This window comes from Muscardinus avellanarius (assembly GCF_963383645.1).
Source record: "Muscardinus avellanarius genome assembly, chromosome: 9".
Classification (NCBI taxonomy): Eukaryota; Metazoa; Chordata; class Mammalia; order Rodentia; family Gliridae; genus Muscardinus; species Muscardinus avellanarius.
Genome location: NC_137795.1, coordinates 3170443 through 3197672, shown reverse-complemented (window position 1 = coordinate 3197672; position 27230 = coordinate 3170443). Strand labels below are relative to the sequence as shown.

Genomic DNA, 27230 nt, shown 5'->3' with positions numbered 1-27230 from the left:
TTTTTGTGTGTGGTACTGGGGATTGAACCCAGGGATATTCTACCTTCACCTACATTCCCAGCCCTATTTTATTTTATTTTTTGGAAACAGTGTCTCACTATGTTGCTGAGAGCTCACTAAGTTTCTGAGGCTGGCTTCGAACCTGTGACCTTTTAGTCTTAGTCCCCCCAAGTACTGAGATTATAGGCATGCATCACTACACTCAACTATAATTTTTTTTTTTTTTTTTTTGGTGGTACTGGGAGGTGGAACCCAAGGGCTTTCTACCTCTGGGCTAGCTATATCCTCAGCTCTGTTTTATAATTTATTTTGAAATAGGGTCTCACTAAGTTGCTGAGAGCCTCACTAAGTAGCTGAGGCTGGCTTCGAACCTGTGTGGTCCTTCTGTCTCAGCCTCCCAAGCGCGGGGATTACAAGTGTGCACCAGCATGCCTGGCTATGATTTTTTTGTGTGTGTGGTACTGGGGGTGGAACCCAGGGACTTTTCTACCTCCAGGCTATACTTCCAGACCTATTTTCTATTTTATTTGGAAACAGGGTCTCACTAAGTAGCTGAGGCTGGCTTCGAACCTGTGCGATCCTCCTGTGCCGGCCTCCCAAGCGCTGGGATTGCAAGTGTGGGCCAGCATGCCTGGCTACAATTTTTTTTTTTTTTTAATGTATCCTGGGCACTGGAAACAATTTTTTATCATGCTCAAAAAAAAAAAAAAAAAAAAAGAGCATGACATCATGGAAAGATAGTGTAGAGACCTGGGTCAGACTCTTGGTTAGGTGACCTTACACTCTGAGCTTTAGTGTCCTTATTTCTAAATGTAGATCACATTTCTCTTATAGATAAGATTATTAAAACAATATTTATAGCTGGGTGTGGTGGTACACGCCTGTAATCCAAGTCGTAGGAGGTTGAGAAAGGAGGATCACAGGTTTGAGGCCAGCCTCAGCAACTTGACAAAACTCAGAGCAACTTAGACCTTGTTTCAAAATATAAAATAAGCTGGGCATGGTGGGGCATGCTTGTAATCCCAGCATCTGGGAGGCCGAGACAGGAGGATTGTGGTTTGAAGACAGTCTCAGCTACTACTTAGTGAAGCCCTTTGCAACTCAGTGAGACCCTGTTTCAAAATAAAGAATAAAAAAATAGCGCAGGGTGTGTAGCTCGGAGGTTGAATGCCCCTGGGTTCCATCCCCAGACCTGCAAAAAAAAAAAAAGATCAGTCAGTCACAAAAAGTAAGACATCAGATACTCTTCCTAATATGCGGAAGCTTGGGAGGAAAAGGGTCATAGAAGGAACTCAGGACGGAGGAGGAGAAACCAGAGATGAGGAAATTAGATGACCCAGCTGAGGAGGAGGGGAGGGGGAGGAGGGAGACTCCCTAATGTATCTAGTGTACATTCACAGACATTCAAAGTCAGTCACTAGGCAAACACGAGGGGGGAGGGGCTGAATGAGGGACGTGTGCCTGTGTGCCTCTGCCATCTTGTACTCTATTAAGATGTATGACTATGATGCACAATTAAAAAAATATATAAATATATATAATAAAAGCTGCGCTGGGGGGTAGCTCAGAGATAGAGTGCCTTGGGGTAATCCCCAGTAGTGTGCGTGCATGTGTGTGTTTGTGTATACACAAAAACATATAAATATGTGTGCGACTATATTTATTTTTTAAAGGCCTAGAATAATATTCACTCATGCATTTCTTTTTGGTGGCAGTGGGATGGAACTCAGGCTTTGTACCTCCAGCGTACACACCCAGATCTATTTTACATTTTTGTTTGGTCTTTTTTTTTTTTTTTTTTTTTGGTGGTACTGGGGTTCCTGGAAACGATCTCAGACCTATTTTTATACTTTTTTATTTGGAAACAGGGTCTCTTAAGCCAGCGCAGCTGGCTTCGAACCTGCGCGATCCTCCTGTCTCTGCCTCCCAAGCGCGGGGAATAAAAGCGTGCGCCACCAAGTCTGGCTTTAGTCTTTTGTTTTTGAAACAGGGTCTCCCTAAATTGCGGAGGGTCACACTAAGTACCCAAGGCTGGCTTTGAAGCAGCCATCTTTCTGTGTCAGCCTCCCAGGTACTGGGATTACAAGTGTGCACACCACGCCCAGTCTTACTCATTTTAACCTCTTCACCTTCCAACAAGTGATCCCAAACACGAGAAGTCCTGCTGCTCATGCCTCGGCCTCCTGAGGAGCTGGGGCTACAGGTCCAATGCACCTGAGCCTGGGAAAGCAGAGTGTCTGAGCTTGCGGGTGCCGGATTGTTATTCCACTTATTTCTCAGTTTAGGGTGTTAATATGTTTTGTCTATTCACCGTGGGTGTATTTTGTATATGTGCTGCCGAAGCGAGCTCCACTGTGGATGTATTTTGAAATTTAAACTTTTTATGGAAACTAATATTACATTATATTGGAAACTAATATTTGAAAACTTTAAAAACTTTCTCCATTTTTCAGAGGCACTGAAATGCTACATTTGGCTGTGTTGCATTCTAGAAAACTTTGTGTCTACTCTGTCTCAGGTAAGATTTTTTTCAATGTGGAATTTATTTTAGAAACTTGGTTTCTTAAAAGTAGACGTTCTTGCTGGTCATGGTGGCGCACCCTTATAACCCTAGTACTTGGGAGGCTGAGATTGAGGATTGCAGGTTCAAGGCTAGCTTTAGCAACTTAGGCCCTCAGCATTTTGTGAGACCCTTTTTCAAAATAAATAAAATAGGGCTGAGCCGGGCGTGGTGGCGCACGCTTGTAATCCCCGCGCTTGGGAGGCGGAGACAGGAGGATCGTGCAGGTTCGAAGCCAGCGGCGCTGGCTTAAGAGACCCTGTTTCCAAAAAAAAAATATAAAAAATAGGTCTGGGAGTGTAGCCCGGAGGTAGAAGGGCTTCCAGGAACCCCAGTACCACCAAAAAAAAAAAAAAAAAAAAAAAAAAAAAATAGGGCTGAAAGTGTAGCTCAGAGGTAGAATGCTCCTGGGTTCAATTCCCAGTACCATTAAAAAAAATAAATAAATAAAATAAAAAAGGGAGACATATTCTCTAGTGTTAACTTGGAAGAGAACACAAAACATTCATTTGAAGTTTTTTTTTGTCTTGGTTAGCATTTTCTCATTGTACATTATTTCACATACCTGAGGTATTTTATTTTTCTTGCTCTACTATTTCTGTGCATACTATACTTCTAGAAGAGTATTCCTTTGATTTTCTTCCTCTCAGGAATTGTGTTCAGGATTTCCTGTGACTGAAAAAGGCTAGTTCTGGTTACTTAAGATTCTTTTTTTTTTTTTTTTAGGTACTAAGGATGGAACCCAGGGGCATTTTACCTCTGAGCTACACCCCCAGCCCTAGTTTGAATCTTTCTTTTGAAGCAGGGTCTCACTGGATTGCAAAGGGCCTCACTAAGTAGCCGAGGCTGTTCGTGAACTGTGATGCTCTTCCAGATGCTGGGATGACAAACGTGCACCAGGTGCCCGGCTAACTTAAGACTCTGAATCTTAAGAAATGTCCAGCTGCAGCTGGACATGCTGACACATGCTTGGAACCCCAGTACTTATGGTGGCACATGCCTGTAATTCTTCTGTAATCCCAGCATTTGAGAGGCTGAGACAGGAGGATCGCAGTTCATGGACAGCCTCAGCTACCTAATGAGGCCTTTTGCAACTCAGTGAGACCCTGTTTCAAAATAAAGAAAAAAAATATAGGACTAGGGCTGGGGGTGTTGCTCAGAGGTAGAATGCCCCATGGGTTTTATTCCCACTACTGCAAAAACAAAACAAAAACAAAAACAAAAACTAAACAAAACCAATCCTGTCACCTGGGGAAGCGGAGACAAGAGGTTTGAGGCCAGCCTCCACAACTTAGCAAGGCTCTCAGCAATTTAGCAAGTTCCTGTTTTCAAATAAAATGAAATAAGGCTGAGGATGTAGCTTGGAGGTAAAATAATGCCCCTCTGGGTTCAGTTCGCAGCCCCCCCCCAAAATATAATGCTCTACAGTAACAACAAAATTCACTAGACTTGCCAGGCGTGGTGACGCACACTTGTAATCCTAGTACTTAGGAGGCGGAGACAGGAGAATTGCAGGTTCAAGGACAGCCTCTGCTACTCAGTGAGGCCCCTGAAACTTAATGAGGCCCTGTTTCAAAATAAAGAATAAATAAAATAGGGCCGGGGTGTAGCCCTGGGTTCAATCCCCAGTACCGTTAAAAAACAAAACAAAACTCATTAGATATGAGTCATCGTGGTTTGAAATACACTTTCTTTGGTAAACCTCAAGCGTTTTCTATTTATAGTTCGATTTTTTTTGCTTTTAATTGTCTCCACTCGACAGACTTGCTCAAGCACTGATTTTGAGGCCTTAGGTTTCATCCTCTGCCATGGTTCTGTGGGTATGAGTGTAGTAGATCATTGTGGTTTGCTTTCAGCACTTTAGCGCTAATTAAAATGAAAAGATAACTTTATTTTTAGTTATTAGGTAAGTTTTAATTCAAGTTGAGATTTATTTTTATGTATGTCAATAATGGGGAACTTCATATAGCTATGATGAAACTAAGTATCTTTAGGGTTATTCCTTATAGAAAAGATGCTTTCCCTGGGAGTTTGCTATAAATACTGGTTTGTAGAATTTGGGTTTCTCAGACTTAGTCTCTTGATTTGGGCTTTCTTTGCCTTTTGTCTGATTTGTGTAATAATTCATGCATGCTGTCACTGAGGTGAAGGCCCTCTCTTTCTTCTTTTCCTGGCACTAGGGATTAAACCCAGGGAGTTCTATTGCTGAGCTCATACCCCTGCACTATTTATTTATTTTTGTGGTACTGGGGATTGAACTCATGAACTCTTATCTCTTACCTACATTCCCAGCCCTATTTATTAATCTATTTTGCAGTATTGGGGCAGGAACCCAGGGGTATGCTACCTCTGAACTACACTCCTAGCCCTAATTTTTAATTTTTAAATTTTATTTATTTTTGTGGTACTGGGGGTGGAACCCAGGGGCAATCGACCTCTGAGCTACATTCCCTGTCCTATTTCTTATTCTTTTTATTTTGAAAGAGTCTCACTAAATTGCGGAGGGCCTCACTAAATAGCTGAGGCTGTCCGTGAACCACGATCCTCTGGTCTCAGCCTCCGGAATGCTGGGATTAGAAGCGTGCCCACCACGCCCGGTTTGAAGAGTGGCATTTTAGAAACTAGAAGTTAGATCAGACTCTTGGCCTTCTCTGGTCCCATTTGAAATATGGCTCAGAAACACAGAAAATTCCAAAGTGCTACTGGTGCCTAGGGCATAGACTAGGGATAATATGTGTCTGTTCAAAAGCCTGCCGAAAGAACCTGGCATGTTTGGTCGCGATTTGTTTATGGAACATTGGTGTGCTCCAAATTAGTGTTGAAAATGAAAGTTATTTGCCACAGGAGTGGTGGTTTTATTGCTCTTTTATTCTTTGTATTCACTTAAAAGCTTTCTGTTCTCTGGAGACCAGGAGTTGTCCAAAGTCCATCCTCTTCGGCCCACTCACTTCCCTTCTGCATCTCATTCCTTCAGCCTCTCATGACGATTCGTAGGCTGACAATTGGATTTTTCCTGCTTTGGCTTAAATTGAGAAGCATGGGAAATTAATGTTTTGGCTCTCTTGACTGTTTCTTGAGGTTCCCGACTGAACTCTTACCTAGCTTTTACTGTAAGAGAGGACGCACAAACATTTCTGCTTTGAGTAAAGCCACTGGGGTTGGCAGATGGGAGTGTGAGCTGAACTTGACTTCCTTTTCTCCAGGTGCCCCCTCCCCAAATGTGTTCTGTTTTCTTTCATAGTCCGTGTGCTTCTGAAAAGGCATTGAGGCAAACTAGAGATCTTTAAAATCCGTCAATCAGTCTCTTGGATGTACCAAACAAACATTTTTTTTTTTTTTTTTTGTGGTACTGGGGGTGGAACCCAGAGGCTTTCTACCTCGGGGCTATACTCCCAGACCTATTTTATACTTTATTTGGAAACAGGGTCTCACTAAGTTGCTGAGAGCCTCACTAAGTAGCTGAGGCTGGCTTCGAACCTGTGCGATCCTCCTGTCTCAGCCTCCCAGGTACTGGGATTACAAGTGTGCACCACCACGCCCGGTTCTCTTTCTTTTTTTTTCTTTCTTTCATTTTCTTTCTTTCTTTCTTTCTTTCTTTCTTTCTTTCTTTCTTTCTTTCTTTCTTTCTTTCTTTCTTTCTTTCGTACTGGGGACTGATCCCAGGAGCATTCTACCTCTGACCTACATCCTCAGCCCTTTTAATGAAGTAATTAATTATTATTATTTTTTTATGGTGCTGGGGATTGAACCCAGAGGCATTCCTCCGAGCTACACCCCCAGTCCTATTTTCTATTCTTTATTTTGAAATAAGGTCTCACTAAATTGCAGAGGGCCTCACTTAGTAGCTGAGGCTGTCCATGAACCATGATCCTCCTGTCTCAGCCTCCCCAGTACTGGGATTACAAGCATGTGCCACCAATTTTTTATTTTTATTTTTATTTTTTTATTTTTATTTTTTTGGTGGTACTGGAGTTCCTGGAAGCCCTTCTACCTCCGGGCTACACTCCCAGACCTATTTTTATTTTTGGAAACAGGGTCTCTTAAGCCAGCGCGGCTGGCTTCGAACCAGCGCGATCCTCCTGTCTCCGCCTCCCAAGTGCGGGGATTACAAGCGTGCGCCACCACGCCCGGCTCAATTTTTTATTTTTAAACAGGGTCTTGCTAAGTTGCTGAGATTGACCTTGAACCTGAGACCCTCCTGTCTCAGTCTCCCAATTACTGGGATTATAGGCATCTGCCACCACGCTTGGTTCCTTTTTTCTTTTTTGTGGGTCTAATGTCTTTGTAATCCTAATCCTTTTGGCTGGGCCCTGGTTCGGAGCTCTAACTGTAAGCCTAAAACCACAGAGTAAAAACAAGTAAAAATCTTTTCTTTCTTCTGGGGAAAACTAGCAAGTGTGTAGTACATCTGCTAGGTTAAATACAGCGAAATATTCTTCTCTGCTTTGGAGGAGAAGTTTTGAAATAAAAACATTTTCCATTTACTTGCTGAAGGAAGCTTATAAGTTTTCTTCATTAAATTAGAATGTAATGCATTAGGGAATCAGGTAACGTGCGAGGTGGGCTGAGAAAGTAGACTACTTTAAAATGTTGAGAACGTTTTTATTGCGGTACCTGGAGCATTCTACCTCAGAAGCTTCTACCTCCGAGCTACACCCCAGCCCTATTCTTTATTTTGAAACAGGGTCTCACTAAGTTGCGGAGGGCCTCACTAAGTAGCTGAGGTTGGCCACAAACCTGTGATCCTTCTGTTTCAGCCTCCCAAGTACTAGGATTACAAGCCTGTTCCACCACACCCGGCTTGGACCTCTTTTTTTAATAGACAGTTTGAGTCATTTCTTTGCTCTGTAATTATTTATCAGCACAAGGAACTTAACTCATTTACTTCAGTATTGAAATGAGAGTGTTTTGTTGTTATTTAAATAATTACATTTCATTCAGGCATGTGCTGTCTTGCTGTGTTACCATTTTGCTAATAACGTTTTAGGGCTTTGTTGTTTTAAATTTCACTAAAATTAAATTATTTAGAATTGATCTAGGGGATGAGAAGTTAATGTTTTTTTAAAATATATATATATATATATATATCAACTAAAAGTAATCTTTTTTTTTTTAAGGAACCTTAGGTAATGTGGAACATGGGAACCAATATCAACTCAAATTAATGTATGAGCATAATCTTCAGAGAACAGCCTACAATATGACTTATGGGTCATTTGGAGGTGTAAAAGGTAATCTGCTTTTAATCACAAATGTACTATTTTATGTGATAGATTTAGAATATGCTCATGTGAAAAAGGAGGTTTATATGGTTTGAATTTCAAAATTAAGATTATTTTATTGAGAATTTTATTTCCAAATACTTAATAAAAAGGAAACTTTAAACAGTAGATGTATTTGATTTTAATATAACTAGCAATGTTTTTACACAGTCTACACAGATGTTTCTTTTTTTTTTGGCACTAGGGATTGAACCCAGGGGAATTCTACCACTGTGCCACACCCACAGCTTTATATTATTTTTTTAGTTTGAAGTAGGGTGTCACTAGGTTGCTGACAATCTTGCTGTGGCCTTGAGGCTGTCCTCCGACCGCAATTCTCCTGTCTCAGCCTCCCAAGTACTGAGATTACTTAGTGTGTGCCACCACGCCCGGCTACACAGACATTTCTAAGTGCCCTTTCTACAGATTTTGTTTTATATGTGAAACAGGGATCGAAACCAGGGGCTTTTCTACCTCTGGGCTATACTCCTAGACCTTATTTTATATTGTATTTGGAAATTGGGTCTCACTAAGCTGCTGAGAGCCTCACTAAGTAGCTGAAGCTGGCTTCCAACCTGCGTGATCCTCCTGTCTCAGCCTTCCAATTACTGGGATTGCAAACGTGTTTCACCATGGCTGGCTGAATATATATCCTTCTTTCTTTCTTTTTTTTTTTTTATGGTACTGGGGATGGGACCCAAGTGCATTCTATTTCCGAGCTATATCCCAAATCCTATTTTTTATTTTTTATTTTATTTATTATTTATTTATTTACATTTTTGCGGGTCTGGAGATGGAACCCAGAGGCATCGGACCTCCGAGCTACACTCCCTGCTCAATATTTTATTCTTTATTTTGAAACAGGGTCTCACTGAGTTTGCAGAGAGCCTCACTAAGTAGCTGAGGCTGTCCGTGAACCACCATCCTCCTGTCTCAGCCTCCCAAATGCTGGGATTTCAAGCGTGTGCCACCAATCCGGCTCTATTTTTTATTTTTGAAACAGGGTCTTACTAAGTTGCAGAGGACCTCACTAAGTAGCTGAGGCTGGCCATGAACCTGCAATTCTCCTGTCTCAGCCTCCCAAGTACTGGGATTACAAGCATGTACCACTAGACCTGGCTTGAATATCCTTCTTTTTTTTTTTTTTTTTTTGTGGTACTGTGGATGGAACCCAGGGGCATTCTACCTCTGAGCTACACCCCCAGCCCTAGTTTTAATCTTTCTTTTGAAACAGGGACTCACTAAGTTGCAAAGGGCCTCATTAAGTAGTTTAGGCTGTCTGCAAACTGCGATCCTCTTGTCTCAGCCTCCAGAATGCTGGGATTACAAGTGTGCACCACCAGGCCCGGCTCTAAATATCCTTATTTCTGAAGAAGGCTTTCAGCAAAGAGGTGGAAGAGCAGGCCCTGCTAATTTCCCGTTACTACCATTGGATCATACTCCCTTACCCTATCATATTTCTTTGTGACTTCATTTCTTCATCAGACCTAGCATAGAAATACTCAAATGCGCATTGTTTCTTTGGGACTTCATTTCCTTCTAAAGAGTCCAGGTAAAACTTTTATTAAATAGCTTTGTATGGCCGGCCGTGGTGGGCACGCTTGTCATCCCCGCGCTTGGGAGGCGGAGACAGGAGGATCGCGCGGGTTCGAAGCCAGCCTCGCTGGCTTAAGAGACCCTGTTTCCAAATAAAAGTATAAAATAGGTCTGGGAGTGTAGCCCGGAGGTAAAAGGGCTTCCAGGAACCCCAGGACCACCAAAAGAAAAAAAGAAAAAGCTTTGTATGCTTTTCTTTTGTGAATCTGTCTTTTGTGAGAGGTATAATACCATGAACCAAGGATGGGTGAGAAAAAGGTATTTTCTTTCCCTACAGATAGTAATTGCTATTAATTATTTTTTCTTTTTCTTTTGATACTGGGGATTGAACTCAGGGGCATTCTGAGTATCCTCTGAGCTACACCTTCAGCCCTATTTTATTTATTTTTTTATGGTACTGGGGATTGAGCCCTGGGGGCATTCTACCTCTGCGCTATACCCTCAGCCCTATTTAATTTATTTTATTTTTTATTTTTTTGTGGTACTGAGGGCCTTCTATCTCTGGGCTACACTCCCAGACCTATTTGGAAACAAGGTCTCACTAAGTTGCTGAGAGCCCGTAGCTGAGGCTGGCTTCAAACCTGTGCGATCCTTCTCTCTCAGCCTCCCAAGCGCTGGGATTACAAGTGTGCGCCACCAGGCCCAGCTATTTATTTTTATTTTGAAACAGTGTCTTGCTAGGCTGATGAGGGTCTCACTACTTGCTGAGGCCGTCTTTGAACCTGTGATTCCCTGTTTCAGCCTCCCAAGTACTGGGATTACAGGTATGTGTCACCACACCTGGCTATTAATTTTGAAAAGCATATGGACAAGTTCTTGCTTATATATATATATTTGTAGCTCTTAAATTATGACTTATATATTTTTTTAATGTGGTACTGGGGGTGGAACCCAGGGGCTTTCTACCTCTGGGCTATACTCCCAGCCTTATTTTATATTTTATTTGGAAATAGGGTCTCTCTAAGTTGCTGAGAGCCTCACTAAGTAGCTGAGGCTGGCTTCGAACTTGCTCAAGCCTCTTGTCTCAGCCTCCCAAGTTTGGGGATTACAAGCATGCACCACCATGCCCGGCTCATAACTTACATTTTTAAAGTACCTTTTGAAAAAACCAAGAAACCAATTTTATGTTTTACTATATTGTGGTTAAGCAGCAGAAGATATTAAATTTTTTTTTTTTTTGAGTGTGGTATTGGGGATTGAACCCAGGGACATTCTACCTTGAGCCACACTCCCAGCCCTATTTTTATTTTTATTTTGAAACAGGGTCTTCTTACTAGGTTGATGAGAGTCTCACTACTTGCCGAGGCTGTCCTCAAACCTGTGATCCTCCTGACATAGCCTCCCAAGTACTGGGATTATAGGCATGCAGTAACACTCCTGACTACATATTACAATTTGAAACAGTAGTAGCAGAGGACGCCATCCCATTTCATGGGTTTGAAGCTAGGTAATGTCATTGAGATTTCTCCAAGAAAATAAGGAAAAGTCGTGGGATGCTGAATTGACAGGAGGAACAGGTGGATGCTGCTAATGAGTAATTAATTTTGTGGATGTTGAAAATGTTCTATGATTATAATATAGAAATGGTCGCATGGTTCTGTAAGTATATTAAAAGCTATAGAGTTTTATGCTCTTATTTTTATTTTTTTGTGTTATTGGGGTTTGAACTCAGTGAAATTCTACCTCTGATTTATATACCCCAATTCTATTTTATCTTTTATTTGGAAACAGGGTCTCACTTAAGTTGCAGAAGGACTTAAGTTTCCGAGTTTGTTCTTTAACTTGCGATCTTATCTTAGCTTCCCAAGTACTGGATTATAAGTATATGTCACCATGCCCCGCTAAGTTTTATACTTTATTTTTAAATTTTTAAAATTTATTTATTTATTTTGGTGGTACTGGAGTTCCTGGATGCCCTTCTACCTCTGAGCTATACTCTCAGACCTATTTTTATATTTTTATTTGGAAATAGGGTCTCTTAAGCCAGTGAGGCTGGCTTCAAACCTGTGTGATCCTCCTGTCTCCACCTCCCAAGCGCAGCCACCACGCCCGGCAAGCTTTATACTTTAAATGAGTGAACTTGATCTGGGTGTGGTGGCACACCCCTGTAATTCCAGTTGGGATTGAATCAAGAGGATCGCAGATTCGAGGCCAGCTTCAACAATTTAGCAAGATCCTGTTTGAAAATAAAAAATAAAAAGGGCTAAGGGGTATAGCTTGGAGGTAGAAGGCCTCTGGGTTTAATCCCTTGTATCCCCCCCAAAAGTGAACTTTATAGTATATCAATAGTGTCTCAATAAAGCTGTTTAAGAATTAACCATGGCGGCCCGGTGTGGTGGCGCACGCTTGTCATCCCCGCGCTCGGGAGGCGGAGACAGGAGGATCGCGCAGGTTCGAAGCCAGCCGCGCGCTGGCTTAGGAGACCCTGTTTCCAAATATAAAAGTATAAAAAATAGGCCTGGGAGTGTAGCCCGGAGGCAGAAGGGCTTCCAGGAACCCCAGTACCACCATAAAACAAAACAAAACAAAACAAAAAAACAAAAACAAAAAAAACAAAACCCAAACAAAACAAAACAAAAAACCCCCATGGAATTAAAATTTGATACTATATGCTATCATATATTATTGCGCATAGCCATATAAAATGATACAATACTCTTGAAAAGCAGGTTGGCTAGTAGGAATCATGAAAACGTCCTTGGGTGTTGTAATATGATTTAAAGGAGTGTATATTTGGAAATGATAAATTACTGAAAAAGTCCTATGCGGTTGCTATATATTTATTGGTTTTCCTCCTTTTCCTTTCCTTCTGCTCTTCCTTCTGTATATACAAAGATGTTTTAATTTGTAGTGCTGGAAAGTTCGAGGTGATCCAAGTCCAGAGGAGAATGACTCCAGTTTCCCTCCCTGATTCGGTGGATTATTATGAAGCTCTTAATACTGTTTTTGTTTGTTTGTTTGGTTGGTTGTTGCTGAAGTGAACATCTTTGTACATAAACCTTTGTCTACATTTCTGATTTTTTTCCTTAGGATAGAATGTAAAAGGGGAGTTATTAAGTCAGGTGGTTATAAGATTTTTTCTTAATAAGAAAGTTGGTTTCCCCCTGGATAGTATATAAATAAATTACAAGGCCAGGTGTTGTGGTGCGTGCTTGTAACCCTAGTCCTTGGGAGACTGAGGCAGGAGGATCACAGGTTCAAGGACAGCCTCAACAAGTGGGTAGACTTGTCAACCTAGCTAGACCTTGCTTCAAAATAAAAATTAAAGTAAGATTGGGGGTGTAGTTCAGAGGTAGAATGCTCCTGGATTTCATCTTTAGCATCCCCCCAAATTATAAAAAGTATAGAACTTGGGAAGAAGAAAGTAAAAGTTACCCCCAAGTTATATGCATTTAAAAATAATTTATTTTCTAAGCTAATGTCTTCAGTGTGTTTAATTTGCACCCTTCTGGGAGTGGACCATTCTTTTATTTGAGAACTTCTTTAGAGTTAATTTGAAAAGAGAAAAAGAAAATTTAGACCTTTAAAAGAGGAATTAAATAAAAACAAAACTCTCAGTATGTGGGAGGCTGAGACAAGGATCACAGGTTCAAGGCCAGCCTCTGAAAGTTAGGGAGACCCTCAACAATTTAATGAGACTTTGTTTCAAAATAAAAAATAGAGCCAGGTATTGTGGTGCATGCTTGTAATCCCAGTACTTTAGAGGCTGAAACAGGAGGATCACAGGTTATCGGCCAATATAGGCTATTTAGTGAGGCTGCTGTCAACCTAGTGAGACCTGTTTCAAAATAAAGAATAAAATATAGGGGTATCGCTCAGAGGTAGAATGCCCGGGTTCAGTCTACAGTGCTGTGGGGTGGGGGAGGGCTGAGGTTGTAGCTTCAAGGTAAAAGGCTCCTAGATTCAGTCTCCGGTGTGTCCCCTCCCCCCAACATGCATTAAACTAACCAACCAAACAAAAATACCATGCTACTCAGGACTGAGGCAGGAAAATCAAAAGTTTGATACTCTCCTAGGCAACTTGGTGAGATCTTGTCCCACAGTAAAACAAAAAGGGCCAGGCATGAAGGCGCACACTTGTCATTCCAGTACTTGAGGCTGAGACAGGAGGATTGCAGGTTCCAGAGCAGCCTCAGCAATTTATCAGAACTTTGAGCAATCTGGTGAGATTCTGTCTCAAAAAGTAAAAAAGGGCTGGGGTATACCGGAGGTAGAATGTCCTGGGATTATTCCCTAGTACCACAAAAATAAATAGGGCTGAGGATGTAGCTTAGAGGTAGGATGTTCTTTGGTTTTCTCCCAAGTACCACAGAATACACACACACACACACACACACACACTCTTATTTTTTTATGTTTTATTTTTTTGATATATCCAATTTATTTAATAAATTAATGTCATTCAAAATACAGTGCCAGAACATTATGGAGTTGAACATGCTAGTAATGTCTGTCATGAAGCACCTGTGCTCATGTTAGAATGGCGGCGCCCCACTACTGCTAGTGGTTCCTGGGATTAATGCCAGAGCAGCGCTATTTATCTGCTCTTCTGCACGGCTAGTGCAGAAAATTCCTGAACAGTTCACCTTCCTAATCCTACCCCCCAACACACACACATCAGGTTAAAAGAAAACACCCTGACAGCTAACAGATCCCTGTACACACTCACGCCACAGTAATGCTTGTTGTTAAGATGTAATGACCTGGTTAACCCACTGAGTCTTTACCATGGAGAACTACATCAGCAGCAGGTAGTGATACGCACGAGCTAATGTTAATGTAATACAGATGGTGGAGACGTTCACTGATTAAAGCTCCACACAGACCCGCACAGTGAAGCGTATTTGTTTAAAATAGTGTTAGACCCTTCATTGTGCTGGTCTAATACTATTTTATTTGTTTATTTATATTTATTTATTTATTTATTTGCAGGTCTGGGGATGGAACCTCGGGCATTTGACCTCTGAGCTACACTCCCTTGCCCTATTTTTTATTCTTTATTTTGAAAGAGGGTCTCACTGAGTTGTGAAGGGCCTCACTAAGTAGCTGAGGCTGTCCGCGAACGGGTCTCAGCCTCCTGAATGCTGGGATTACAAGCATGCACTACCACGCCTGGCTTTCTAACACAATTTTAAACAGATGCGTTTTAAAATATGGGAAGAGGCTGGGCGTGGTGGCGCACGCTTGTAATCCCCGTGCTTGGGAGGCTGAGACAGGAAGATTGCACAGGTTCGAAGCTAGCCTCAGCTACTTAGTGAGGCTTTCAGCAATTTAGCGAGACCCTGTTTCCAAATAAAATATAAAAAAAGGTCTGGGAGTATAGCCCGGAGGTAGAAAGCCTCTGGGTTCTACCCCTAGCACCACCAAAAAAAAAAAAAAAAAAAAAAAAAAAAAGAGTCTTATAGCTGGGCGTGGTGGCGCACACTTGTAATCCCTGTGCTTGGGAGGCTGAGACAGGAGGATTGCATGGGTTCGAAGCCAGCCTCAGCTACTTAGTGAGGCTTTCAGAAGCTTAGTGAGACCCTTTTTCCAAATAAAATATAAAAGGTCTGGGAGTATAGCCTGGAGGTAGAAAGCCTTTGGGTTCCACCCCCAGTACCACACACACACACACACACACACACACACAAAATGTGAAGGAAGCAGGTTTGTTTTGTGCATGCATCAGAATGAGTTGTCACTAGGTGAATTCGTTCGAACCACCCCACCATGCCACTCTTGAATGGCATGGGGCTGTAACTGTCTTCTGTATTTCTATCTTTTTAATAAACTTATTTAAAGCTTCAAAAAAAATAAAAGACTGAGTTGCCACTAGATGGCAGTCCTCTACAACTTTGTACCTTGGTTGGTTGGTATTGCCTTTCAATAAAGAATAGTTAGAGTCCGTTGTGGCCCACACTTGTAATCTCAGCATTTTGGAGGCTGAGACCAGAGGATCACGGTTCATGGACAGCCTCCGCTACTTAGTGAGGCCCTCTGCAAGTTAGCGAGACTTTTTTTCAAAATAAAGAATAAAAAAATAGGGCAGGTGTGTAGCTTGGAGATCAAATGCCCCTGAGTTCTATCCTCAGACCTGCAAAAAAAAAAAAAAAAAAAAAAGAATAGTTAGAAAGCTGGGTATGGTGGCACATGCTTGTAATCCCAGTACTTGGGAGGCCGAGACAGGAGGATTCGGGTTTGTCCTTCTGCAACTTAGTAGGACACTCTTTCAAAATAAAGAATAAAACATGGGGCTGGGGTCTAGCTTGCAGGTAGATGCCCCTGAAGTGAGAATTCAATAATGGAGCTGGGTGTGGTGGTATACACTTGTAATCCCAATACTTGGGAGGCTGAGACAGGAGGATCACAGGTTTGTGGCCAGCCTCAGTTTACTTAGTGAAGTCCTTTGCAATTTAGTGAGACCCCGTTTCAAAAATAAAGAATAAAAGGTTGATGTGGTGGCACACGCTTGTAATCCCAGTACTTGGGAGGGTAAGACAGGAATATCACAGGTTCCTGGCCAATCTCAGCTACTTAGGGAAATCCTCTGCAACTTAGTGAGAACTGTTTCAAAATAAACAATAAAAAATAGAGCCGGGGGTGTAGCTTGGAGGTAGAATGCACCTGGGATCAATCCCTATAACACACACACACACAATCACTAATGGAGACATTTAACCCCCAAAATAATGCTTTTTTCACTAAAATAAATGAAACTTTTTCAAGTTGCAGAATAAAAATTTTAAAAAATTATAATAGATAACATTACAGAAATATATATATTTCTATCTATCTATCTATCTATCTATATCTATCTATATCTATATCTATATATCTATATCTATCTATCTATCTATCTATCTCTCTATCTATCTATATAGTGTGTGTGTGTGTGTATGGTTGTGGAGATTGAACCCAGAGGCATCTATCTCCAAGATAGACCCCAACCCTATTTTCTTTTTCTCTTTCTTTTCTTTTCTTTCTTCTTCTTCTTTTTTTTACAGGTCTGGGGATGGAACCCAGGACATTTGTCCTCTGAGGTATACCACCTGCCCTATTTTGAAACAGGGTCTCATTAAGTTGCGGAGGGCCTCACTAAATAGCTGAGGCTGTCCGTGAACCACCATCCTCAAGTCTCAGCCTACTAAATGCTGGGATTTCAAGCGTGTGCCACCATGCCTGGCTCTGTTTTATTTTTCATTTGGAAACAAGGTCTAAGTTGCTGAGGCTGGTCGTAAATCTGTGATTCTCCTGTTTTAACCTCTCAAGTACTGGGATTACAGGTAAGTGCCACCATGCCTAGGTTGCATATGCAGGGGTATTGAGGATTGAACCTAGGGGCAGTCAATATTTGAGAGTTGCACCCTCAGCCTTGATAAATTGCTGAGGCTGGCCTTGAATCTGTGATCCTCCTGTCTCAGTCTCCCAAATACTGGGATTACAAGTGTGAGCTACCTTGTCTGGCTAGAATATAATGTTCTAGCTGTACTTTGCAAGCTTTATTTTGCATTCATATTAGCAGGAGATTATGCTCAAAATGTGAGTTCTGATTCTTTAAGTCTGGAATTGGACGTGAAATGCTGAATTTCTGGGCATGTTTCAGATGATTGGAAGTTGCAGATACTTAGAAGCATGTGATAGCACTGCGTCTGCCTGATGCTGCTTCTGTACCAGGCAGTCTTCCACATTCTTTACAGGCTGAAAACCTTGTCCAAGGGCCGGGTGTGGTGGTGCACACTTGTGATCCCTGTGCTTGGGAAGCAGAGACAGGAGGATCGCAAAGGTTCGAAGCCAAACTCAGTTACTTAGTGAGGCTCTTAGCAATTTAGTGAGACCCTGTTTCCAAATAAAGTATAAAATAGGTCTGGGAGTATAGCCTGGAGCTAGAAAAGCCCCTGGGTTCCACCCTTAGTAATACACACACACACACACACACACACACACACACACACACACACACACAGAGTCCTTGTTTAAGAATTGTTTAGTGAATGGTGGGGAGGGAGTGTAAAACAGGCTCCGACATCCAGAAGCTTGTGTTGTTCACGTACCTTACTGCTTCCTATCAGGGATGTGAGTAGATCATCTCCTTCCTAATTCAGAAAAAACTTCCCTGTCAGAAATGACTTAGGTCGATGTGGTGGCACACATCTGCAGTCCCAGCTACTCAAGACACTCAGGCAGAGTGAGTCCAAGTTCTAGGTCAGCCTGGGCAACTTAGCAAGGGCCTGGCTTGATATAAAATAAAATGGGCTTGGGTGTCTTGTTTGATGGTAGAGTGCCCCTGAGTTCAGTCCCCAGTACTGCAAGACCAAACCAAATCAAACCAGCAACACACCCCCAAACCACAACAACAGCAACAACAACAACAACAACAACAGTCTGGCTTGGTTTAGCTAAAGTTAAGTCGGTAACTTTGATTTTCTTTAGAGAATAAAAAATCTGTTACTTCTGCATCATATATTTGTTTTTTCAGTTTCATTTTTGGTTGGTGCTTTGATTTGTAAGAAAAGCCTAGCTAGGTGTGGTGGTGCGTGCTTGTAATCTCAGTACTTGGGAAGCTGAGACAGGAGGATCACAGGTTCGTGACCAGCCTCAGCAACTTAGTGAGGCCCTCTGCAACTTAATGAGACCCTGTTCCAAAATAAAGAATAAAGCCGGGCGTGGTGGCGCACGCTTGTAATCCCAGCATTTGGGAGGCTGAGACCGGAGGATCGCAGTTCGCGGACAGCCTCAGCTACTTAGTAAGTCTCTGTGCAACTCAGTGAGACCCTGTTTCAAAATAAAGAATAAAAAATAGGGCAGGGGTTATAGCTTGGAGGTCAAATGCCTCTGGGTTCCATCTCCAGACCTCCCCCCCCCCAAAAAAAAAGAATAAAATAGGACTAGGGGTATACCTTGAAGGTAGAATGCCCTTCTATTCAATCCCCAGTAACACACACACACACACACACACACACACATACACACACAAGAAAAGCCCCCCAAAAATAGAAGTCTTAAAGAAAGTACAATGTTAATAGTCATGTGTGTATATGTATGAATGTATGTAGGTGTGTATATGTGTATATATATATATATTCATATATATGTAATTTATTGTTTTTTAAAAGGGTGATGAGTTTGAAGTTAAAAAATTTGTGTCTTTCTAGAGTTTGAATCTAAGCTGCTTTTTTGAAGGGACACGTGACTGTGGGTTTTTATAAAAATATGTTTGTCTTTGCTTTTAAAACTCTTGACAAATTAATGCTTCCAAAATTTAGTGAATAGAGCCAGGCATGGCAGCGCACACTTTTAATCCCAGTTCTTGGGAGGCCGAGACAGGAGGATCACAGTTGTGAAGCCTGCCTCAGCTACTTAGGCCCTCCACAACTTCCTGAGACCCTGTTTCAAAATAAAGAATAAAAAAAATAGGGCTGGGGTGTAACTCAGAGGTAGAATGCCCCTGGGTTCCATCACCAGTACTGCAAAATTTAGTGAGTGGCATGGGCAAGGAAAAAGAGGTTGCAGTTTTGAAATGTTCTAAATCGGTTTCAAAAGGCTGCTTTGAATCCACTTACAAATAGGTTAGTGAGATTGATAGGATTTGTTTGTTTTGGTAATTTGAGCTGTTTGTTTTTAGCAAAAGAACAAAATGGTATTTCAGCCCAAGTTCCCTTTGCTTTATCATGTTGCTAGAACTTCTCATGGTTATTAACATGGTAATTTACCTAGTTAAGATCAACTTACCATTTCCAAATAGCATTTGGACAATGACAGCATTAATGTTGACTGATAGAAAGCCAGTGGTGGGGTGAAGAAAAATGCTACCATCTTAAGGTCAACTGTATTCACTTAGCCTAGTAAAAGAAAATGCTTTATATAGCCTATGTAACGTATCTGGCCAAACATTTGAGGGGGATTCTTTTTTTTTTTTACTTATTGTCTATCTTGGAGACATTATAGTTAGTTGAATCCTCATGTACCCCAAACTTTCCCTGTAGCACTGTGACAGTGATACATCTTATAACGTGTGGGATGGTCTAAGTGTACAGCAAGGATGTGAGAAAGGGCGTTTGCCTTGTTGAGGGTGTACGGGAACTCCAGGGACAGAGCAAGTCGATGTGTCCGGTCTTCCTTGCATCGTCAAGTACTGAGGTCACAACCTGCGCCACCACGCCCGGCTAGGGGAGCAGTTCTAACAGAAGGGGAGGAACACTGGTCAGGTTGCCCAGAACTCTGCGAAGAAGAAATGGAAATCAGAAGGAAAGCTGCTATCTGAAGAGGTTTGGCCATGAAGGATAGGAGAAATTAAGGCTGTAACTGCAGGAGAAATTTGAAATAGGATGTACCTGTTTTGTTTCTTAAACCTTTATTTCTCCTCACATAATTTGTGCTGTAGTCATGTTGAATTGCCTTCTTCTCATGACGAATTCATAGTGTGTGAAAAACACTCAGATTATCATCACCATCTGGTTCTTCCCTTCTTATCCCTCCCCAACATGTTTTGCTTCTTTGTTCTAGTTTTGAAAATAATTTTTCTTGATGATAAGCTTTGTTTTATGTGGGAATGTTTACACTTTGAGCTGTCCTGGTGAACACACAAGTCAAGACTTTAAGAAATGTTACCATAAAAAATCAGAATTTTCCAGTTTCTGCAGTGCCCCACCACAGTTGGGCTTTTCTGTGTGGGCTTGTGTGAGCTTGTTATCCTTACCTTTTTAAAAATATTTATTTATTTATTTATTTATTTATTTATTTATTTATTTATTTTTGCAGGTCTGGGGATGGAACCCAGGGGCATTCGACCTCTGAGCTATACCTCCTGCCCTATTTTTTATTCTTTATTTTGAAACCGGTTTCGCTGAGTTGCAGAGGGCCTCACTAAGTAGCTGAGGCTGCACCACCACGCCCTCCTCTGTTCTCCTTCCTGCTTGCCTCTGGTGCAACTGAGGAGCCCTTTGGTTGCAGCTGCCAGTTCATGTAAAGAATATCTTTCTTTTTCCTTAAATGTTTCAACAAGTTTCTTTCCAGCTCAGTGGCTCTGGTTGGGCCATCTCTGTCACCAAAAGAAAACACTGAGCTTGCCCTCAGTGAAAGATGCAGGAAGTAGGGCCAGTCTTCCCTCTACTTCTAAGACTAAGAGTCGGGGAGCAAACCTCCAGGGGAATATTAGTGAATACTTACTCGCAGTGAGTGTGAGGTTCTCCCAGATGATCAAGAAAAAGACACGGCTATGAGTTGGCAGTAGAACACAGGGAAGCCCTTTGACCTTCCACAGAGTGTCATAGGACCACCACCCCAAAGGGGCAGAGTCCAGGGGAAAGGGGAATGAGGTCGGCATCGTCGTCTAGGCAGCGGTGCTCGCAGTCATGATGGGAGAGTTCTCAAGAGCAGCCTTGATTTGTTGTCTTTTACAGCCTCAGGCTTTGACTTATCTATGGTTAGCAGATACTCCATTCAGTTTTATGGGGTGTGCGAAGAAGAAAAACTCTAGATGCTTCTTTGGGTCATATTTAAAACAAATGGTGTAAGAATTTGAGTTTGGCACCTGGGGGCTTTGGGTGAAGAGTCGGCCTGCTCAAGGGAGTAAACATGGGGCTAGTGTCTGTGGGGCCACCTTTAGCCCAGTTATATAAGAGAGAATGAAATAGGTGGTGAGTGGCCCTCAAACTGTGAAGGTTCACCTTGCATTTGGTTTCTCTCTCTCCTAGAATCTCCCTTGGGTGCCGCTTTAGATCTGACAGGAGAGGCGAGCAGTGGTGACTTGAGAGTGTGCGGGAGGAGGTGTGTGTGGATTGGAGCGGCGGAGGCTAAGCAGCTAAAGGGTGCTTCTGCCCTGAGTTACTTGCAACCTCATCTGGCTGCACTGTGGGGAAATAAGCGCTCCTGATGTTGATGTGATTGAGAGGTCTATTGGAATCCAGTTTACCCGAGGGCTTTGCGGAGTCTTTGTCGTTTTCAGTTCCGGTATGCGTAGACATTTCAAATTTTGGTGCATGTTTCAGATTCCTTATAGGTAGATTGAAACTTGTCATGATGTAGGCCGTGAGTTTTACTTCGTGTTTCCTCACCTTGAGTATTTCCCACAACACAATGTGTATGCCTTTGTTATAAAAATAGTCATGTTCTCAAAGGAATTTTTAAGCCATATGGACTCGCAGAAAAAGGAAAGTGATGATTTAATGCTGCCTCCCAAACACAAACACCGAGTGTAACTCAGAGTGTTCAACCTGAGCTAAGCTGGAGGAATTTCATAGTTTTGAAATTTATTTATCTCACCACCAAAAGGGCACAACCATTGAAAATGTATGTTTACGTGAAATCTTGTATTGTTTAATATGGGATGCAAGAAAGGTATGGCATAAGTACACTGCATGAATATATTTCTTAGAAAAGCTTTGATGTAGCTGGGTGTGGTGGTGCACACTTACAATCCCAGCATTTGGGAGGCCGAGACAGGAGGATCATGGTTCACGGACAGCCTTAGCTACTTAGTGAGGCCCTCTGCGACTTAGACCGTTTCAAAATAAAGAATAAAGCTGGGCATGGTGGCGCACGCTTGTAATCCCCGTGCTTGGGAGGCTGAGACAGGAGGACTGCGTAGGTCCAAAGTCAGCTGTGCTGGCTTAAGAGACCCTGTTTCCAAATAAAAAAGTATAAAATAGGTCTGGGCATGTAGTCCAGAGGTAGAAGGGCTTCCAGGAACACCAGTACATAAATAAATAAATAAATAAATAAATAAATAAATAAATAAATAAATATAGCTGGGCGTGGTGGCACACTCTTGTAATGCCCGTGCTTGGGAGGCGGAGACAGGAGGATCGCGCAGGTTCGAAGCCAGCAGCGCTGGCTTAAGAGACCTTGTTTCCAAACTAAAAAGTATAAAATAGATCTGGGAGTGTAGCCCAGAAGTAGAAGGGTTTCCAGGAACCCCAGTACCACCGAAAAAAAAAAAAAGAATAAAAAATAGGGCTGGGTGTAGCTTGGAGGTACAATGCTCCTGAATTCCATCCCCAGTACCACACACACACACAATAGCACTAAGGGTACATCTCAGTGGTAGAATCACCCCCTACGTTCAACCCCCAGGTCCACACATACACACAAAGAGGCTGGGGGTGTAGCTCAGAGATAAATACTTCGAGGTCAATCACCAGTACCAAAAATGAATAAGTATAAATATGACCACAAGGCCACTTTGATTTTTGTGCTGAGTATTGAACCCAGGGGCATTCAACCCCCATGGCACACCCCAGGCTTATTTTCTGTGTGGAAACAGGGTGTTGATAGATAGCTGAGTCTCCCTAAGTTGCTGAGGCTGTTCTTAAACCTGTGCCTCTCCCATCTCAGTCTCCCAAGTACTAGGGTTTTAATCATGCACCAACACACTAGGATTCTGGCCCTTTTTATAGGGCTAGGGGTGTAGCTTGGAGGTAGAATACCCCCGGGTTCCATCCCCAGTACTGAGGGAAAAAAAGAGAAAAGGTTTGACTTCATACGCGCGCGTGTGCGTGCGTGTGTGTGTGTGCGTGCGTGCGTGCATGCGTGCGTGCGTCTGTGTGTGTGTGTGTGTGTGTTACTGGGGATTGAACCCAGAGACCCTTGAGCTATACTTTAGCCCTTTTTTATTTTTTGATTTGAAACAGGACCTTGCTAGGTAGCTGAGGAGGGTCTTGCTAAGGCGGAGGCTGGTATTGAACCTGTAATCCTCCTCCTGTCTCAGCCTCCCAAATACTGGGATTACAGATAGGCGCCACCATGTCCTGCCTATCTTAATTTTTGTTTCTGGTTCTGAGGGTTAAACCCAGGGAAATTCTATCTCTGAGCTACACCCCCTATCCCTTTTTAAAATTTTGTTTTGAAACAGGGACTTGCTAAGTTACTGAGATCTTACTAAGATGCTGAGCCTGACCTTGCACCTGCAGTCTCCGTTCTGAGCCTCCCAAGTACTGGGATTTAAAGTGTGTGACAGCCGGGCGTGGTGGCGCACGCTTGTTATCCCCGCGCTTGGGAGGCTGAGACAGGAGGATCGCACAGGTTCAAAGCCAGCCTCAGCTACTTAGTGAGGCTCTCGGCAACTTAGTGAGACCCTGTTTCCAAATAAAAATATAAAATAGGTCTGGGAGTATAGCCTGGAGGTAGACAGCATCTGGGTTCCACCCCCAGTACCACCAAAAAAAAAAAAAAAGTGTGTGACACCATGCCTGGTATGTATATATCTTTAAACTTTTTTTTCTTTTCTTTTTTTTTTTTTTTTGCAGTGCTAGGGATTGAACCAATGGCCTTGCACATGCTAAGCAAGCTTTTTACCACATAGTTATATCTCCAGCCCATTTTTTTTTAAATTTTATTTTATTGGTGCACTGTATTCATACATCATAGTGGGATACAAACTTTTGTAGACATACATGCACACGTCGCCCAGTCAGCCCCCACCCGATCCCCACCCCATTCTCTCCCCATCCCTCCTTCCCATGCTTGGCTTAGTGGTTGACATCTAGTATTATAGCAATTTATCCAAAATTAAGAATGGTAATCTCACATAACAGTTTCATTTGTCTGATACCAAGCGTTTGATGATTTAAAGATAGCATTTCAATATTTCTTTTTGCTTTCTTTCTTACTAGAGCATATTTTTTTCTGTTTTTTTTTAGGTGAAACTATCATATATTTATATATTTATTTTTCAGAAAAAAATCTATCCTAATATGGAATATGAATTCTAGATACCCAAAACGATCTTGAAAAAGAACAAAGCTAGCAGATATATATTTTCTGATTTCAAACCATATACAGCTACAATAATTGAAACAGTGTAGTACTATTCTAAAGGCAGATATATAGACCATTGGAGTTAAATACAAGCCTAGAGCTAAATTCTTCCCTATATTGTCAAGTTATTTTTGACAAGGTTTCCACGAACATTTGGTGGTGGAAATAATAATCTTTTAACTAAATATTGTTGAAAAATAATAATTACATGGAAAAGAATAAAATTGGACCTTTACCTAATCCCATATACAAGTATTAACTCAAAATAGATAAAAGACCTAAATATAAATCTTAAGACTATAAACTTTTAGGAGAAAATCTGGGTCATAAAACCTCACAACATTGAAATTGGCAGTGATTTCTTGGATATGATTTCAATGGCACAGGCAACAGAAGAATATACAAACTCCCTAAAAAATAAAAGAAAATATTGTATATCCAAAGACAATGTAAACAGAGTTAAAAGTTACTAATAGAATTGGATAAAATATTTCCAAATGCTATATCTGAAGGTATATTAATATTCCAACTAGAAATCCTAAAAATTAACAACAATAAAGGCAAACAATACAACTTAGAGATAGGTAAAAGACTAACATAAATAATGAATCTCCACAGATAACCAATCTTAGTTGTCTGTTGGATGGAAACTCTTGTTTCTCTGGTCCTGGTGTGTGTTACCTATTTCTTCTTTGTAGTTAATCTCTTTGAGTATTTTCTCTAGCGCTGGTTTTGAAGACATAAATTCCTTCAGTTTCTGTTTGTCATGGAAGCTTCTTATTTCTCCATCTAATTTGATAGAAAGTTTTGCTGGATAGGAAATTTTTGGCTGGAAGTTGTTTTCTTTCAGAGTTTGGAATATGTTACTCCAAGCCCTTCTGGCTCTCATGACTTGGTTTGGGAAGTCTGGAGTGATTCTAATTGGTTTGCCTCTGAATGTCACTTGGCCCTTTGTTTTTGTTGCCTTTAAGATTCTCTGCTTGGCTTCCACATTGGTCATTTTGACAATTATGTGGCGTGGGGATCCTCTTCTCCGATCCTGTCTAAAGGGAGTTCTATAAGTTTCCTGGACCTGTGTATCAACCTCTTGCTCTATATTTGGAAAATTTTCTGCTATTACTTCCTTGAAGAGATTGTTGATCCCTTTGGTATCACTTTCTTTTCCCTCCTCTATTCCAATTATTCTTAGGTTAGCTCTCTTAAGATGGGCCCATATTTCTTCAATGTCAGATTCCTGCTGTTGGATATTTTTTTCTAGATTAGAAACTATGCATTCATTTTTGGATTGCTCATCTTCTAAGAGCGAGATTCTGTTCCCCATGTGGTCTAATCGGTTGTTTGTGCTTTGAATTGAGGCCTTTACTTCATTAATTGCATCCTTTATCTCTTTTTGGCTCTCTCTGAGTTCTTTTCGAAGCACCTCTATTATTTCTACAGTTATTTTCCTGATTTGATCTTCTAGAAATCTCTGATTTTCTGTTTTATCAGGTTCTGATGTTGTGGGGTTGTGCACATTCATTACTTCAGTGTTATTCCTCTTTCCCATGATTTCGGAGGTTTGTGCCTTCTCTGGGTTCTTCCCTTGGGTCACTATGGCTTCACTTAAGGTGCTCTGGATCTCGAGTCTGTATTATCTCAGACCCTACTACTCCTTTACTGGGTTGTATCACAGAGTCTCCGACCCAGGGAGTCGATAGAGGCTGCTTTAAACTATGGGGGGTGCCAGGTTGCACGCTCTCCTATGTTGTGATATCTCTGCCACCACCACTCCCTCACTGGGTCACGTCCCAGGAGGCACAATACTGGGATTTCTCCTCTGTGGCCCGCAATTTGACTCACTGTTCTTGAGTACGTAGATGTAGCTGTACTGGACTCGGTGAATTCACTGCTGCTGCCGCCGCCGGTGGCAATATGGCGCCTCTGCCACGCCCTCGGCCATGAGGCTGGCGTATTTTTTCTTCTCTGGTTTTGATTTCCACTCTGAATCCCTGCAGCGTGTGCTGAGCTCAGCCACTGGGAGCTTTAAATGCTGTCTGCGCCGAAAGATCCCGCCTGGCTCTTCCGCAGCGGCTCACCTCGGCTTGCTGTAGCCGTCCGATGAGTTTGCCGCTGCCGCCGGCAGTATGGCGCTGCTGCCGCGTCCTCGGGCGCGTGTGTCTCCTCTGTGGCCCTGAGCTCTGTTCTCAGTCCGCTTTCTCTCTGGAGCCTGGTGGTTTTTTTTGTTTTTCTGGTGATGTTGTTTTCTGGCTATGAAAGGTGCTCTTTTTGTGGTAATGGAGATTGGTTGTTAGCGGGACTCTTAAGCCCCGCTTTTCTCGGTCGCCATCTTCCCGGAACTCCAGCCCATTTTTGTGTTCTACTTTGATACAGGGTCTCACTAAGCTCCCCAGACTGGCCTTGAACTTGCAATCCTCCTGCCTCAGCCTCCCAAGTAGCTGGGATTACATGCATGCCACTGTGACTGTTCATATGCCTGTATCTTAAAGTCAGTTGAAGAATTTATTAAATATTGGTTCTCATTTTGCATCACTTGAAAACATATGGAATTACTGGAAAATAGAAAACAATCCATTATTTGGATTTATAAAACTGCAAAAAAACATATTCCTAAATATTTAGTGATGAACACTCTGTGTGTGTGTGTGTGTGTGTGTGTGTGTGTGTGTGTGTGTTACTGGGAATTGAACCCAGAAACAAACATTCTAACTGTGAGCTATTGCCCTAGCTTTATTTAATTTTCATTTTGAATAAGATCTCCCTAGGTTGATGAAAATCTCACTACTTGCTGGGCATGGTAGCTCACGCTTGTAATCCCTGCGCTTGGGAGGCTGAGACAGGAGGATCGCGCAGGTTCGAAGCCAGCCTCAGCTACTTAGTGAGGCTCTCAGCAACTTAGTGAGACCCTGTTTCCAAATAAATTATAAAATAGGTCTGGGAGTATAGCCCAGATGTAGAAAAGCCCCTGGGTTCCACCCCTAGTACCACACGCGCGCGCGCACACACACACACACACACACACAAACAAAAGAAAAGAAAGAAAAAAAAAAGAAAAACACAAATCTCACTACTTGCTGAGGCTG

General features: G+C 42.0%; 1 protein-coding gene across 1 annotated transcript in view; it reads left to right on the top strand.

The window, feature by feature from the left end:
- BBS9 (Bardet-Biedl syndrome 9) overlaps window positions 1-27230 on the top strand; it is a gene marked incomplete at both ends in the record, with an annotated part of 451378 nt that overhangs the window by 17447 nt on the left and 406701 nt on the right. Inside the window, 2 exons of the mRNA XM_080701824.1 lie at window positions 2454-2518; window positions 7678-7791. Coding sequence (XP_080557950.1) covers window positions 2454-2518; window positions 7678-7791 — 179 coding nt within the window. The remainder of the gene's footprint in view (window positions 1-2453; window positions 2519-7677; window positions 7792-27230) is intronic.